Source organism: Lottia gigantea (genome assembly GCF_000327385.1).
Source record: "Lottia gigantea unplaced genomic scaffold LOTGIsca_25, whole genome shotgun sequence".
In the NCBI taxonomy this organism is placed as follows: domain Eukaryota; kingdom Metazoa; phylum Mollusca; class Gastropoda; family Lottiidae; genus Lottia; species Lottia gigantea.
Genome location: NW_008708752.1, coordinates 638,540 through 657,089, shown reverse-complemented (window position 1 = coordinate 657,089; position 18,550 = coordinate 638,540). Strand labels below are relative to the sequence as shown.

The 18,550-nt window shown below is 30.9% G+C and overlaps 2 protein-coding genes across 2 annotated transcripts; both read left to right on the top strand.

Annotated features, from left to right (window-relative positions):
- Positions 1-12: 12 nt before the first annotated feature.
- On the top strand, positions 13-210 carry LOTGIDRAFT_78691 (hypothetical protein; the record flags this gene model as incomplete). Its single annotated transcript, XM_009055539.1, has 1 exon — positions 13-210. A coding segment is annotated over one exon (198 nt), but the record flags the coding sequence as incomplete, so codon positions are not given.
- Positions 211-3,852: 3,642 nt separating this feature from the next.
- LOTGIDRAFT_117131 (hypothetical protein) lies at positions 3,853-4,662 on the top strand (the record flags this gene model as incomplete). The annotated part of the gene is made up of 1 exon (XM_009055587.1): positions 3,853-4,662. A coding segment is annotated over one exon (810 nt), but the record flags the coding sequence as incomplete, so codon positions are not given.
- Between the last annotated feature and the right edge of the window lie 13,888 nt (positions 4,663-18,550).

Genomic DNA, 18,550 nt, shown 5'->3' with positions numbered 1-18,550 from the left:
AAAACATGCAATGTGCACTCAATTTTTATTCCCCAAAAAACATGCAATGTGCACTCAATTTTTATTCCCCAAAAAACATGTAATGTGCACTCAATTTTTATTCACCAAAAAACATGCAATGTGCACTCAATTTTTATTCACCAAAAAACATGCAATATGCACTCAATTTTTAATTCCCCAAAAACATGCAATGTGCACTCAATTTTTATTCCCCAAAAAAATGTAATGTGCACTCAATTTTTATTCCCCAAAAAACATGTAATGTGCACTCAATTTTTATTCACCAAAAAACATGCAATGTGCACTCAATTTTTAATTCCCCAAAAACATGCAATGTGCACTCAATTTTTATTCCCCAAAAACATGTAATGTGCACTCAATTTTTATTCACCAAAAACATGCAATGTGCACCCAATTTTTATTCCCCAAAAACATGCAATGTGCATTCAATTTTTATTCCCTAAACACATGTAATGTGCACTCAATGTTTATTCCTCAAAAACATGTCAATTGTCATATGCACTCAATTTTGATTCTCTGTGAAAAGATAACTGTTTTTGTGTCTATGAAATTTATTAACAGTAGTTTCTAAGATAAGGTTTCTCATTTAATCTTAATAAAATTGACAGATATCAAAGTTTCATATTCAGTATCTGGTCCTGTATCGTTATCTTAAATTTATAATATTTGGTAGAATTTATCATAATTGCTCATTTATAATCTCGAATTCAAGTAGGCGTAAAATTGGCTAAACAAGTAAATCAGTATCCTTTTCAAACATTACACAAATCTTATATTTTTTTGGGTATATTTATGTTTTAACAGTTGGACAAATACTTGTCACTGGATGCCACTCTGCAACTGGGTTTGTCAACTCATCAAATTTCTTAGAGTATATGAAAGGGGCTCATAATATTTTTTTTCAACTGACATGACACAAAATATTTTGGACTTTGTACAGAGAATAATTATAACTGTAAAAGGATATAGATACCACAAGTGGTTCATGAATATTACATGATTATTAGGATATATGCTGACCAAAGTGTTTGCATTGCATGTTCCCAAGATGTTTGTAACAAAAACCGAACGCATTGTTGTGTATGCTAGCCTTAACCTTTGCTACAATATGTATAGACTAATATATAGGAAAGAATGAATTGTATGGATTGTAATCTTTTTAAGACTGTTAACTTCCTCAGCTGAGTAATGCCCAAGGAATGCCGTCTCAATATGTAAGACAATAAATAAGGAAAATATATGGCTATTTTAGGGCACTCTTCAAATTAAGGAAATTGAAGATTAAAAGGGTCTTCCTCACCACTTGACTTAGGAAATTGAGAAGTAAAGGCTGATACTTAAAGAAGAGGTGGGCACAGTGCGGTCTAGATGATGGCTCAGCAAAGTATATATGATCTAACAAATCTTATGGGGCAACTTGTTGGTATTTCCCAGTGTAAAATTACATGTAAGGGTTAAATGTCAAACATTAGGCAATCTCAATTCTTGCATAGGTTTTTAAAGGGATTGTAAAGAGGTTTTCTTTTTACTTTTAACAGTGCACTTATAGCATCCATTTGCATCAATCGGACATCCGTGGTTCATACAAAAGCACTAAAAGTAAGTGCTTTATGATGTCTCCATCTCAAAATCTGCAAATATTATATTATTGTAAAATGCCCTTTGCAATAGTGACATAGTTTTAGTGGAATTGCAAGGACCACAAACATCTGTTTGAAATTGGAATGGTGCAAATTGATGCTATCAGTGTCCAGGATACACATTAAAAGTTTAGAAAACCACTTAACAATTCTTTTTCCTGACTAAACAATTTGAAAGTTACATGCATAGCCACAGAAGAGAAAAATGCTTTATCTGTGTGCATTATCTGTGTATCTAGGATATGCCCCAATGAATAATCCTGAAAGTAGTTTTTAAATGTTCCATTGCTCTTCAATTTTAGCCCATAAAGAATAAGTGGGTTTTACAGACCTTTAATGTCAATTGAAACATACAAACAGGTATTTCAATACCCACAAAGTTTTATTATCATAAATCACAATTGGACCACACACTTAAATATGACAATTTAGATATTTATTGTGAAAGAGGAAGAAAGAAGGAGTTGAAATATGGACACTCATGAAAAATTAATAAGTTACGGAACAGAAACAAGCCTTTTAAGGCAATGGCCATCTTAATTGTACACTTAGTGTACTAAGTGTACACAATGGTGAAATATTGCCCAATCAATAAATAAGGCGTTGGGGAGTTCATCCATAATATAGATTTTTTCACATCCCCAGGAAAAAATCCTGTTGATGCAGATGAAGTGAGGAAACATATTTCATGCAGGCCTGTAGGTACCAGGGGGGAGGGGAAGCAAAAAAATTACAACCGACTAATTCCATTACTACAACTAAACAACATACACCATTGCCCCTCCAGATACCTTACTTATTCCTCCTGATACATTAATTGTCCATCCAGATACATTACTTGTCCCTCCAGATACATTACTTGTCCCTCCAAATACATTACTTGTCCGTCCAGATACTTTACTTGTCCCTTCAGATGCATTACTTGTCCCTCCAAATACATTACTTGTCCCTCCAGATACATTACTTGTCCCTCCCGATACATTACTTATTCCTCCCGATACATTACTTGTCCCTCCCGATACATTATTTATTCCTCCCGATACATTACTTGTTCCTCCCGATACAATACTTGTCCCTCCAGATGCATTACTTGTCCCTCCAGATGCATTACTTGTCCCTCCAGATACATTACTTTTCCGTCCAGATAAACTACTTGTCCATCCAGATACATTACTTGTCCCTCCAAATACATTACTTGTCCTCCCATGTAAACTATTTACAGTCTGTCATATCAGTCCATTTGTGCATCTTTTTACAATAAGCTTGTGCTCACTCATCTTTTTTTGCATGTAGCTTTATTCTCAGATTTAAGGAATTCTATCAAATTTGACAAACTGTTCACTGAAGACAGTGTTAAACCTAGCAAGAAGAATTTAAAGTGCTGGGCTTCAATTTTGTTTTTATTACTATACTGGTTACAATAACCGATATTTTGCTATTTGGTCAATATGGTTAGCCATTTTGTGCATTTGTGAGCCAGGAAGTTTTGGCATATTGGTACATTTGTGGTTATGGTTAGTTTTATTTCTAGATATTTATATGATGAAGGATTGAATATTAGAAAATTTGAATATAAGCTGTTGAAATATAAGGCAGTTGTACCAAGAGAAAGATTGGTTTGGTATGTCAATATGACCAAGATGTTTTTAGTTTTTATCCTAGAAGTTTATTGTCAGATATGAATGTTATGTGAACATTGTGATAAAATGAAGGTTGAAACAATACAAATTGTTAATATTTGTCTTGTCAACTTGAGAACATGTGTATATCTAGTTGAGATTTTTACTTTATGTATATTGACTAGAACTAGAATAGAAAAAACCAACAGAGTGTAGGGTATTTTTACAAATCAGCAATTGTTAAACAAATTATTTCTCATACGAAATTGATGATAAATAATACATATTTTCACATGATATTTTTTTCAAACCAACATCTTTTTTGGGATAAAATATGATCTCTATGTATAAATGCTGAATAAATCAATGAGAATTGAATCATATACTTTTATTTTTGTTAAACCAAGAACATATACTTATCTTGTTGTAAAACCAAGAACATACTTATCTTGTTGTAAAACCAAGAACATACTTAATCTTGTTATAAAACCAAGAACATATACTTATCTTGTTGTAAAACCAAGAACATATACTTATCTTGTTGTAAAACCAAGAACACATACTTATAGCATTGTAAAGCCAAGAACATATACTTATCTTGTTGTAAAGCCAAGAACATATACTTATCTTGTTGTAAAACAAAGAACATATACTTATCTTGTTGTAAAACCAAGAACATATACTTATCTTGTTGTAAAACCAAGAACATATTATTATCTTGTTGTAAAACCAAGAACATATACTTATCTTGTTGTAAAACCAAGAACATATACTTATCTTGTTGTAAAGCCAAGAACATATACTTATCTTGTTGTAAAACCAAGAACATATACTTATCTTTTTGTAAAGCCAAGAACATATACTTATCTTGTTGTAAAACAAAGAACATATACTTATCTTGTTGTAAAACCAAGAACATATACTTATCTTGTTGTAAAACCAAGAACATATACTTATCTTGTTGTAAAGCCAAGAACATATACTTATCTTGTTGTAAAACCAAGAACATATACTTATCTTGTTGTAAAACAAAGAACATATACTTATCTTTTTGTAAAAGCAAGAACATATACTTATCTTGTTGTAAAACCAAGAACATATACTTACCTTGTTGTAAAACCAAGAACATTTACTTATCTTGTTGTAAAACCAAGAACATATACTTATCTTGTTGTAAAACCAAGAACATATACTTATCTTGTTGTAAAACCAAGAACATATACTTATCTTGTTGTAAAACCAAGAACATATACTTATCTTGTTGTAAAACCAAGAACATATACTTATCTTGTTGTAAAGCCAAGAACATATACTTATCTTGTTGTAAAACCAAGAACATATACTTATCTTGTTGTAAAACCAAGAACATATACTTATCTTGACATGCAGTTTGAAATAAGCTGAGGTTTGTAAAAGTATCCCACCATACAAGAAATACCTTGTACCTACTATACTTGTCAGCTTCCTTTCACTACCTCCACAATATGTTTGTGTGAAATTTAGATGGTACATGTATAAGACAAACTTAACAAGTCAACAATTCAACAAATACAATATTTTTGTTGACAAATGTTAAGTTTTTACTCTGTTCTCACCATTTTGTTAGTTTCCCGTTTTTCTGTGTCTATTGTCGTTTGTCAATAAGAAGATATATAGGTCAAACTGCATCTACTTAAACCTATATGGTGTCACAAATGCCAAAAATCAGAAAAAAGGTAGGTAAATGTACAAAACCATCAGAGCCACAAACCAGGCAACAAAGTACACTAGCTGACAAAAGTGTTATATTGGACTATCCTCTAATGTAACATTGAAAAACCCCAAATATAATCAAAATGAGAATGGAATAAAAATAATTAGACCAGGAGCATAGGAGCTAGAAATTATTGGGTAGGCAGAGAACATTTGAGGGAAAAATGTTAATTCCTGGATGAAAACTTTAAAGCTCTTAAGTCTAGGCTACCCTTTCTCTGATGCACCTTCATTTGTTAATCTTGACTGAAAGTTAGTTTGTGTTAAAATGAACTTCATGCCCGTAATTTAGTTTAGACAAAGTTGCAAAATCTAGATTAAATCATCCTATTTGCTAAGAACTTAAAAGACATCCATCTGTACCGTAGCAGTACCAAAAGGTCGCCAACATGGTTGACATGTACTCAGGTAACGCTCATGTTAACCCATATAAATACTGATATATATCCTTCAGATTGAAGACTTTGAATATCATCTGATCTAACAAACCCCGTCCATAGCCATATATTGATACAACTCACTGACTGCAATTTATTCTTCATCAAAGTGCAGCTTAGAAATAAGTTGATCCCTATGTCACAAATTTAATCTGCCAAGATTTGGAAAGAAATAATCTATATTATTAATTCTTTTGTCAACCAACGGAAGAAAGTTTGCCGTTATAAGATGTTGTTTTTGTTCTATTTTGTAAGTCATGTTCCAATATCTGATTTTAAAGTGGCAAGATGAGTTAAATTTGTATTTAGGAGAAACATTATTTAATTCAATTAATTTCAATAAAACAAAATGGTTGAATCTTTGATATCTAAACTAGCAAAAATTACCATCCATAAAACAGTCAATAAAATTCTAGATAGTTACCAAGCAAACATGTTGTATTTTGCAACCAAACACATATTGTATTTGCAACCAAGCATACATATTTTATTTGCAACTACATACAAATTGTATTTGCTACCAAACTTACTGTATATATAATATTTGCAGTCATAGGTGATGTATTTGTAATCAAGCACAACATACATATTGTATTTTCTACTAAACATGAACTGTATCTACAATCAAACAAAGATGTTGCAAATACACATTCGAACATAGATGTTGAATATATACAAACAAACATACATGTTGTATCTGTATACATACATATTGTACATTAAGATCAAGATTATTGTATTTCTGTGAAAAGAATGAGAAGTACAGAGAATATTGGTAAGTTTTTGCAGGAAGGAAATATCAGTTAAACTGGATGCTATGCTTCTATTGGCACCCCAATGATTATGCTATTTCATTTTAAAATACTTACTTATGATTGATATACTTCCTCATGTGAAAAGTTCATTAGCTGGTACCAATGTTTTGCCAATATGTTGTTTGGATTTCGCATTAAGTTTTGCAGTTCAGATTGTTAGTACTTCATATTTTTTTTTCATTTGATCAACCAAAAATTGACAGGCTTTGGAGAACTGTAAATTCTTTCTCTTCAACTGTTCTTTTACCTCAGAGGTAATGGTGTACAGAAAAGTTTTCATCAATACAATCCAACTTATTTCTAACATAACATAATCATGATAAAAATTTGTCAAATATCAGGATTCATGTGCTAAAATGTCTGACAGAGAGACTTTAAAGCAACAGAGCTAAATACTCTACATGTAGCATCTTGATAGTTGTTCCTGCACATGAAAAAATACCGATTTGCTTTGCGAATTGTTGACATTATTGTTAGATCTCAGACATAACGTGATAACACCTGACAATGATTGTCACTATATCGTGTTACAACCAATCGTTACATATTTACTCTTCTAAATATTGATATCACTCCATACAAACTAGACTAGAACAAGTTTTTATTGAATTTTCAAATTTAACGCAATATTTTAACGCCCCAATATACATAAACTAGCTTGATTTCATCACCTCCATGTTATTTCGGTAAATTAAATCTCATGCGTTATTTTTTAAATCTATGCGTGAAATCTCTGAATTCAAACATGCGATGATTTCGAAATTGTCAGCAATCAGTACAAAAAGTACATCAACTGGTAAAGAATCTTGGCTACGTTAGGTTTACCAATGTTAAATCAATGACAGGTAGTTATATGTATCTAAAGATTAATTGTACAGGATGCTTGTTGAATCAGATCTAGAAAATTATTTTTTTCTCATTAGAATTGTAGAAACCTCAATATAGATTAACTTGTACTCTAATAATATTTTTAGTTGTCAATGGGGGAATCAAATTACAGCTTGGCATTTAGAAGGTTAATTTGATCTTGTTATTTTGATCTTTATTCTCTGTCATATTTTGCATATTAATTGAGCTTCTTAAAATATTTCTTGTTTTTGGAAATTGCAAGAGGATGCTGTTCTTTATATAGTTTTAGATACTCCTTGACACATTCTTACAGTTTCTGTTTTATTTATTCTTCAAATTGTTTCACAAATTACTGTTGAACTTTATTCTTCAAGTTGTTTCATAAATTCCTGTTAAACTTTATTCTTCAAGTTGTTTCACAAATTACTGTTGAACTTTATTCTTCAAGTTGTTTCATAAATTCCTGTTAAACTTTATTCTTCAAGTTGTTTCACAAAGTACTGTTGAACTTTATTCTTCAAGTTGTTTCACAAAGTACTGTTGAACTTTATTCTTCAAGTTGTTTTACAAATTACTGTTCATCTTTATTCTTCAAGTTGTTTCACAAATTACTGTTCATCTTTATTCTTCAAGTTGTTTTACAAATCACTATTAAACTTTATTCTTCAAGTTGTTTCACAAATTACTGTTCATCTTTATTCTTCAAGTTGTTTTACAAATCACTATTAAACTTTATTCTTCAAGTTGTTTCACAAATTACTGTTCATCTTTATTCTTCAAGTTGTTTTACAAATCACTATTAAACTTTATTCTTCAAGTTGTTTTACAAATTACTTATTTCTTTAAGTTGGTTTACAAATCACTATTAAACTTTATTCTTCAAGTTGTTTTACAAATCACTATTAAACTTTATTCTTCAAGTTGTTTTACATATAACTTCTTTCTTTAAGTTGTTTTACAAATCACTATTAAACTTTATTCTTCAAGTTGTTTCACAAATCACTGTTAAACTTTATTCTTCAAGTTGTTTCACAAATCACTGTTAAACTTTATTCTTCAAGTTGTTTCACAAATCACTGTTAAACTTTATTCTTCAAGTTGTTTCACAAATCACTGTTAAACTTTATTCTTCAAGTTGTTTCACAAATTACTGTTTAACTTCTTTCTTTAAGTTGTTTTACAAATCACCTTTTAACTTTATTCTTCAACTTGTTTCTAAAGTTTCTTCGATTTGCAATTCTGTTTCATATATATACTTTATTTTAATGATAGTCTCACAAATGACAATGTAATTGTATTCTCTGGTAGTTTAACAGATAATGAAGCAAGTATATTCTAAAATTAGATTCATAATAGAAATGAACTGCGGTTCATTTGAGTGCATAGTGGTGCATCCATTAGAAAACAACTAAGAAAAATCCATGTTTGCGTTTTAGGTCTTTTTTTCTTGATTAATTTAGTAATCCAATTCTACATTAAATAGTTCTTATGTGCAATTAGTTTTCAATTTTGTTGAGTCAGCAATTATGACTTTCTTTTTAATTGTTCTAATTTGAATCTCCTTGATCAGAATCAATGTAGAAATAAACCTAATATTCCAAACTTTCATGTGGATGTTTTTTCAGGGATTTTTCAGTGAATCATTTATGATGCCAAAATTTTGTTTGAAATTATTATTGACAGCACTGAAAATTGGAAAATACAAATAAGTTGTAAAAGGCAAATTTGATGATGCACAGCTCTTGCATTATTAATGTAACTATGTGCAGTTATTTTCCATGTTAAAATATAATTTTGTGTTAAGTGATAGATGAGCATTATTGACAGTTGAGTAATATGGAAGCTCGGTCGTTTTAAAAACATTAAATGTTGTGTCATGATGGTGGTTTCTAATTACAGAATTTCATGTAACATACAAATACGACTATGATAGAAAACTTGTTAGATTACAATGGAGGTGAAAAATACTACAAAACAGAAAAAGAAACAAAAAAGTAATCTAATTTTTATTAAATTGGGCAACACCATGCAATAAGGAAAATTTTGACCTGCATCCGTAGTGACCCAATCAATTTCTGACATGTACCTGAAGTTTCCTTAAAAGATTCCAAAGCGTCTGCTAGCCGATTAGGTGCCGTGCGTTCAAAACCTCCTCAAGGTAAGTTGATTCTGATGCCTGTGCCTGTGCTTCCGAAAGTCGGCCCAGTATTGCCTTTCACCCCTTAATTTCTAATCTAAATGTAATTGTGGCCAGAATATCTCATGATATAAACTTAATTTGTGCCATTCCATAAATACTAATATGCTGAAATGTATTAGAAAAACTAAAGATTCCATTGATAGTTTAAGATTTTGCTTCACAAGAAACTCTTTTGATAGATCTAAATTTTCATTGACATTTTGGCAGCCATCTTTCACTAATGAAAACAATATTTTGTAAAGAAATGCAAATGAATGTATCTTTCTATTCCTGCTTCAATTTGTTGTCGTTAAAAAAGTACATGTAGAATAAGCTAAAGAAAATAAATTGTGTTATATTTTTCCAAGATCTCACCACAATTTGAAATGCCATTTTTTATGCAAAATAATGAAAAGGAGATTGCATATTGATATGATTTTGTCAGTACATATTACATTCTAATAACTCTCACTACAAACTTCAGCAAATATTTTCATCAAATCTTAATGAAGTCAACTTTTTTACCAGAAAAATTAAGTTTATTCAACAGATCAATAAAGAGCCTTTACTGGAAAATCAAATTTTATTATACAAAGGCCAATAACTTGTGTGCGGCACATCATTTTTGGTCGGTTTTGTGTTTAATTTCTCTCTATTGTGTAAGACAAGAAAAGTATGAATCACTTTTCATTAGTTATTGTAAGAAGTGATGGGGCTTTGTGTCTCACGAGTTGTCGGTACCATATATATGGAAGCTCTTTGTTACTCGGTATAACGTAGCATGGCCAGCAGGAACAAGAAACAAAGCGCTCAATCAGCCATTTTAACAAACTGGAAAAATCCTTTGTTAGGGTTGGAGAAATCATTTGTACTCTTTATATGTATTCTGATTTCTATTGCCTGTCTACTCAGGATTATTAAAAGTTGAAGATATCAACCATTTGTTCTTTCATATTTATGGTGATGTTCAATGAACGATTTCGAGTTAAATAGTCTAAATAATGATTTATATATATATTTAGGAGTAGAAATCATAACTTTGATAGGAGTTTTTACAATTATATCCTCAACTTCTCAGATATTGCAACTAAAAAGAACCCACTGCTATTTTTTTTAATAAAATATTTTGTTAGATCTATATGTCATTGATTGTGCACACATTTGAGTTTTCTTGATGTCTTAAAAGTGATTTAAGAAGGAGCATTTTCAAGGTTGTAATTAATTAGTAGTCATGATAAATCTAGAGCAGTGGCAAAGTTATAATCAAGTTCAGTTGTGATGATAAAATAAAGAGCAGTGGCAAAGTTATAATCAAGTGCAGTTGTAATGGTAAAATAAAGAGCAGTGGCAAAGTTATAATCAAGTTCAGTTGTGATGATAAAATAAAGAGCAGTGGCAAAGTTATAATCAAGTGCAGTTGTAATGGTAAAATAAAGAGCAGTGGCAAAGTTATAATCAAGAGCAGTTGTAATGGTAAAACTAAGATCAGTGGTGATGATATAAAATAAAGAGCAATGGTAAAGTTATAATCAAGAGCAGTTGTAATGGTAAAACTAAGATCAGTGGTGATGATATAAAATAAAGAGCAATGGTAAAGTTATAATCAAGAGCAGTTGTAATGGTAAAACTAAGAGCAGTGGTGATGATATAAAATAAAGATCAGTGGTAAAGTTATTACCAAGAGCATTTGTAATGGTAAAACTAAAAACAGTGATGATGATGAAATAAAGAGTAGTGATTATGAAAAATAAAGAGCAGTGGCAAAAATTGTAATCAAGAGCAGTTATGATGGTAAAACTGAAAGCAGTGGTTATGATAAAATAAAGAGCAGTGGCAAAGTTATAATCAAGAGAAGTTAGTGATAGTAAAACTAAGAGCAGTGATGATGATGAGAAAATAAAGAGCAGTTGCAAAATTATATCTAATAGTAGTGGTGATGGTAAAACTAAAAGCAGTGATTTATGAAGATGAAATGTAGAGCAGTGGCAAAGTTTAACCAAGAGCAGTTGTGATGATAAAACTAAGAGCAGTGGTAACAGCTGTTGCAAAGTTATAATTACACTTCTTGCGGCCTTTGTCATGTAGTAAGGACTAAAATTTATGGAAAGATGAAAAAGGGAGATTATCAAATAAATCTTAAATAATAATAAGATATATTTGACATTAGTGACAAATTTTCAAAAAGGGAATGTGTGTCCAAACTAATAGATAAATATATTTGACAGAAATAACTAATAGAGATCTAAGAGGAATGATTGGGTGTTAGTCTAAACTAATAGATAAATATAATTGACAAGAGTGACAGGGGTGTAAGAGTGTACCAATCGATAAATTAAATTGATTGATGTTACGTTAAAAGAATTATTATGGTAACTAAACTGGTCTTAAATAAATACAATATACTGTATATAGTTTGAAATGACATAAACCTATCTTTGTCGCCATGGAAATAGAGAGTTTGTATTTTCCAATCAATACCAGTATATCTCAAGTGCTATAGCAGCCAGATTTTATACTCATTTACTATGGAGCTTATGTAAATAAAGAATTTAATGAAATAGCCAATATATTGAGTATTATGGCACTTATCACCAAACTGGTACTCTTTTTTTTTTTTACAAATAACGCCTCGTGGAAAATATATTAATACGTTTTCCCACTAGCGGAAAGTTCAGAAGTAGTTTTGGGGATTTAATTTCTTCTATTTATTGATTCTTTCTTAAATGGCACATGTCTTTAAGCCTGCATATTTCAATATCCTGCGATTTAATGAGTCATTGAAGGAATTGTTTACCTACGTGGGTATTCAGAAGTAGCCGTTCTCCATGTCAAGACCTAACGTTGATTGTAAGAAATAGATCTTTACGTTATTTTCCTGAATGATTAACCATGTATTAATCATCTTACTATAAAGGCACGGTAATATTCACACAAAGGACTTAGCGTAATTTAAGCTTACTATTAGAACAAGGACAGTAATCTATATAGTATTAAAGGAGCTCTCCCATCTAAAAGTGTTGAGATAATGTCTTCCAATTTTTTAACCCAGTTTCCCCCTCTCAGTGATATAGGTAAGAGGGGCTGACATAGAAAAAACTTCTGGTGGGGCAATAAATCGAGGCTCTGTGTGCTACAGCCTGAGCACGCTAAAGATCCCACGAAGGTTCGAAATAAAAAAAGAGCAGGCTAATGGCAAAATTTCCCTCAGTGCACCCTGCAGTGCGTTGCCCATCTTCATTGGCCCACATGGTATAAAAAAGTTGGATGTAAAATGTAATTTCCCATATAAGCTTGCTGTGCATTTCAGATTAATCTTATGACCTAAAATTGTGAACATTCCCCTAGAGCTCTGAAACATGTCAAGGTAATGAATGACAGCCATAATTTATAGGAACTAAGACTAGATTGTCATGTGATCATGTGACTCTGGTAGTGCAAACATCAGAAACTGGTTGTTCAGGACTACAAGCATTGTAAACAAAGTCCATAACAACACAGACTTCGTCCAATTCTTATGTTTCTGCTAATCAATGCTGCTATGACTTTTCTCTGCCAATTTGAAATATAAATCCAATATGGTGTAGATATTTTGTAGCTGTAAGTCTCTGAAACATATATAGAGAATATATATATTACATAACAAAATGATACAAACTTTAAATGAACGTTGCTAGATGCCCTGGTGTCCATTTGTCAGTCTGGCCATAAATGTTTTTAACGAGAATCATTTTCACTTTTAAGTGCCATATAACCTTTAGACAATAGTTTATGCCTTAATCTGAGAAATTTTGAAAATTTGGAATCTAGTTTAGTTTTCATATACTGGTACTTTTCCCATATACATTGATCAACCAAAAACAAAAAAGTGGCAGAGTCTGCCAGGCACATGATTAAGTGGGAATATATCATCATCATGCACACCATCTGTTATCTATGCTATATCTGGAAAAGCCTCTTTAAAGCTGTTTGTCATTTAATCTAGACTAGGAAAAACAATAGAAAATCTACTATAGATAGTGGACTAAATAGCTTTTCCAGTAAATTACGGATAATTAAGAGATTTTAAATATTTTCTTCCTGACTTTTTTCCCTACTTATAATCATGACTTAGATCGATCATGCTTATACTTAGTAGATTTCATTGCTCCAGGCTCCATTTTTTTTTCTTTATCTTTTTGATATAAGTAGGCTTGAAGGTACTTTAATAAAAACACTGATTATTGGTTTGGTAAATTATTTTCTCTAAATGCTATTCTCCATGTTATTTATGTAAATAAGTAGGCAGTGGAAAGAAATATAAAGTCAATATTCAGTAATTAAATGTGATATTTAGTTTATCATGATTATTTTATAAATGAATTTTTACTGTTATGATAAAGTTGACTTGTAGAATTCATAAAAAGTATTTTACTTTAAAGGTGCTATACCATTTTTTTTTTTTTAAAGGAATTGTAAAGCGGTTTTCTAAAATTTGTATGCGTATCGGGAAAACCTGATAGCATTAAATTGCACCATTTCAATTTTCAGTCAGATGTCTGTGGTTTCTGCAATTCTACTAAAACTGTGTTTTATGCCATCATGAGAAGTTTAAAATGTAACATTTTAGGTGATATACCACAGTCAGTCAAAGAGAAAGCTCTATTGTAGAAATGAAATGCAATGAATGGAGTTTTACTTTTTACTTTTCTATACCTGATTGAGCTAATGAAGACCAGCAATGCTATGCAGTGTGCAACAAGGGAACTTTAGCAAGGACATATGTATTAGCCTACTCTTTTTCTATTTCCAGTCAAGGGATTTTTAGAGAATACCATTTTGCACAAAATTCACAAAAGAATGGAAGCTTCTGTTAGATTCTGTATGATTCTGTATAATATCAGTCAGCTCAGTTTATCATGTAATGATTAATAACAATAACCCTTTACACAATAAATGATAATAATATATTAAATAACAATCAATGTTTATAAGAACAATATCAATTTTAACAAAAAGTAATGTACATGCACTGACCAAACCCAGAAACCTAATTAAAGTAATACTACCTCTTAGAATGAACATTAACATTAAAGTCTCAAATTTGGCTAATATGGGTATATATGCATCAATTGACTTACCTGGTGTCGTAACTATACCACAGAATCTCTTTATAACTCGATAAATAAAAAAAAACTAAGTAATTATTGAAAAAGTCTTTAAAAATATAAAGCGTTTTCAATAATAACTTGTAGTTTTATGGATAATTACTTAGTTATACTTAGTTTTATGGATAATTACTTAGTTATACTTAGTTTTATGGATAATTACTTAGTTATACTTAGTTTTATGGATAATTACTTAGTTATACTTAGTTTTATGGATAATTACTTAGTTATACTAAGTTTTATGGATAAATTACTTAGTTATACTTAGTTTTATAGATAATTACATAGTTTTTTGAATTTATATAAATTATAGAGTGATTCTGAAGTAGATAGACTCATTTTAGCCAAGTTAAAAATTTAAATTTTTGGGTCATTCTAAGAAGTAGTATACCTTTAAAATTGAGAAAAGAATGTTTTAAAGTTTATCAGTAGTTAAATATTACTGTACAGTGACAAATGAAAAATAACAATGAACAATTTGGTTGTTCTCATTATATAAACAATGTAACCCACCAAATATACATAATAATGTTGATTTTCATAGTGTCATACTACCAAACTATGTTTATCAAATAATATTATACATTCTGAACACAGAGTCCACATTCATTAACTAATCAACTTGTCTTCTCTGACAGTTTCATAGCATTGGATTCAGAAAAAAATGCCTTAGAATGAAGCCCTAATGATAATAAAGGCCCATACTGTGTCTATCTATTTTTGTAGTACACCTCAAGTTACTCTGTGATTGAGGTTTTCAGTCTTATAAAATGCAAATCTTGGTGTTTCGTTTTTTGCTGTTCCTGTGGGCGATTCAACTTGCCATCTATCATCTGATGAAATTGTTATGCATCTCATGTTCGGTGTCATTGTCATTCCACCCTGTTCAGTCTTTGTTGTTAAGTGACATTTTGACCTAGCAAAACTTTCCTCATTGCACAATTCAAGGTATTGCCGATCTTCTTTAGCCCAATCTGGAACAGAAATTAGGAAACAACTGTTTTCATTTCATTTCATTTGATGACCTATTGTAATAAATAGGTTAATTTGTGACAGAGACTTAGTGTGTTACTTAGCCATAACCTCTGTGTTGAGAATGATAATTCCTACAAAATCAACACATTTCCACTTTCCACCCCAGTGTTGGAGAAATAACATATGTTTTAAAGGAGGTAAATTGACATAACTAGCTTTGTCCTGTTGTTGGTGCTATCAATTATTGAAGTGCTATAATCAACATGGTGAAATAAAATAAGAAAATACTACTGTGACAAAATGGAGATGAAATATATTTTATTTTAAACATGAGTTGTGTATATTAGAAGAAGTAAAATTATATCAATTTCAGTTCCCATTGATTCTTTTGGTTTGGTTGAACTTAGTGTTCAAATCAGTAAGGAAGTGGGGGTGTGAGGAGAAAGAGGGGGTGGGAGGAATGTTGGTCTTCCATTCCTACCCACTCCTTGTTTGTTCAATTGTAAGGGGTATTTAAGTCATATTTTACATCTGAGAAGTGTTACAGATAGCTAAGTTCTCTCATCTGGTCCTATATTTCTTCCATTCTGGAAGTATGGCAATACATAACAGAGATAAAAGGTGGTGCCAAGAACATTGCCATCCATTATATGTATATATAAATGAAATCAATGGAGTTTTACATCCTACTCTTCTGCACCTAATAAAGACACCAATGCCATGCAGGGTGTAATGAGGGAAAATTTTACGGGGACAGTAGCATTAACCTGCTCTTTTTCGATTTCCAACTGTAGCACATGGGGCCTCGGTTTATTGTCCCATCCAGACGACTAGAAGCTCCTTCCATATCAGCCCCTCTTACCTGCATCACTGACAAGGGGGAAAACCTTTGATTGAGAGTCCAGCACCACTGATATTAAAACATCTCTACCATACAAGCACAATAAGTTAGAGTGTTGGTTCTTTCCATGACGTCAATAGCTTGGTTATGTTAAACAAATGGTGATCGTGGGTTATTATCTTGAATAAGTCATCTTCACTCATATTTCTAGTCAACCTATTTGAAAATGGGTATAGATAATCAGGGAAAGATCAATGCCAAGAGGTTTGGCCTACAGCCAGCTGGTAGAAAGGATCCTTAGTTGTTATCCTTGTAGATCTTTCTTTTAGGATCCACTTAGGAACCCCCTGTGATGTATGCTGGCACCCACAAGGGGTAATTGTAACCTAGGTTGGTGAACCAGGATTTTACGAGAGAACCAATTGAATAAATTCAGTTTACATTTGAATAGTATCTTGTACAATAAATATCCATATTTTCTCCTACAATATTATTTTTGGCAAATATTATTACTTTCAATTTCTCAAAGTGTTTGTTTTGGCATTCAATTTAAATGAATTTATTTTTTCTATTGGATTGTGATATTTCTTAGTGAGAAACCATTGAAAATTAATAACATATCTTTGTACATTAGATATTTTAATAAAATTTATCAAAGTTTCAGGATTTCACTAACCATGTAATTACAATAAGAATTCGATAGAAATTGAATCAACAGCAAGTATAAGTTTACACATATTTGTGATATTTTCAAATACTGACGCCAACTAAACTCATCTTTTAAAACCAGGGAAAAAAAAAATTGCTGGGAAATCTAAAGATAACTTTTCCTATTGATCAATGTGTTTTACTAGAATTTTCCGAGATTATCTTTGAAAGATTTGTGAAAGTTTCTCTCTTGTGAGGAATTAAATTATTGTTGTTCATACTTTAAATCATTGCTTATTCCGTGCACATTTACTCATAAGTGACATTAATTCTGACCTGGTAAAAAATGACAAGTTGTAAAAAACTTTATATTTATGGTTTCTGAGCCATTTTTTCCCTCCAATAATTTGTGATTTGAAATTTAAATGATTTGTGTTCTATTATGTTTTAAGCTTATTTGCTGACTTTTTGTGCTAATTTTGTGTTGTATTTGGAACAATAATAAGAATAATAATGTGTATTTAAGAAGTAAAAACAAAGCCTTAAAGCTATTCAGTAGGTGGCATTTACATAATTATGGAGATATTTCAAATCGTTTTCTCTTACTCGAATTGAAAGAAGAAGAAGAGCTTTCATGACCAAATAAAGGTGTTTCTTGATAAAGGAAGTTAATAATGCATTTAGTTTTTTTTTTTAAATTTTGTCCTAAGAAAGTTTTGGTAGTTGAATTATTGATGTACTTGACACAAAATCTTCTTTTAATTGAAATAAAATATAATGAAATAGTTGGAGTTCTATGTCCTACTTTTCTGCACCATGCAGTGTGCTTTGAGGGAAATTTTGCCAGAACAGTGGCATTAGCAATCTTTTTTACAATTTCCAACTGTCAAAGGACACAGGGCATTGGTGGGTTTATCGTTCGGATCTGATCGACTCAACCCTTTTTCCGTGTCCAACAATGACTAACAACGTCTATGTAGACCATCAACTCAAGTTAGACAAGAATTGAAACAGTTCTCAGAATCTTCATTCATTTTCCTTTTTGAAAATAGATAATTTTGTATTGTTAAAAGGTTTCAGGATTGTCATTCTGATATTGGCATTTACTATCACAAATGTCATTAATGTTTTCTTGTATATTGACAGTTATATTAGTTATATATTCTTGGTAAGATCAGCTTTATGTCATTTATATTTCAGCCTTATTGTGTTTCATGGATTTCATTTGATCTCTTTGAAGTTTTTTCTTGTGCATCTTTATCAATGCTAATAATATCATTGGACTTGTCGACCTTCAGTAGATGCTTTCCAACATGGAAATCAGTTCATCTTTTGCAAGAACTTACATTAGCTTTACATGATACAGCATAAATATTGATTTTTTTTGTTTAGAAAAAAGATACCAAGGTCTTTGAGATCATTTTTATTTTAATCCTGATTACTTATAATCCAGGCTTAGTTTAGCTTGATAAGTCATCTAAGTAGTCGTTATAATGAATAAATATTGCGTTGTGGTTTTTATGATTATTGATAGTACATTAGCTCATAAATAGTAAGATAGTATAAAAAACAAAGCACCAGATCAAGAGAGAAATCAGCTCTTCATGTCTTTTGATAGAAGATAAAAAAG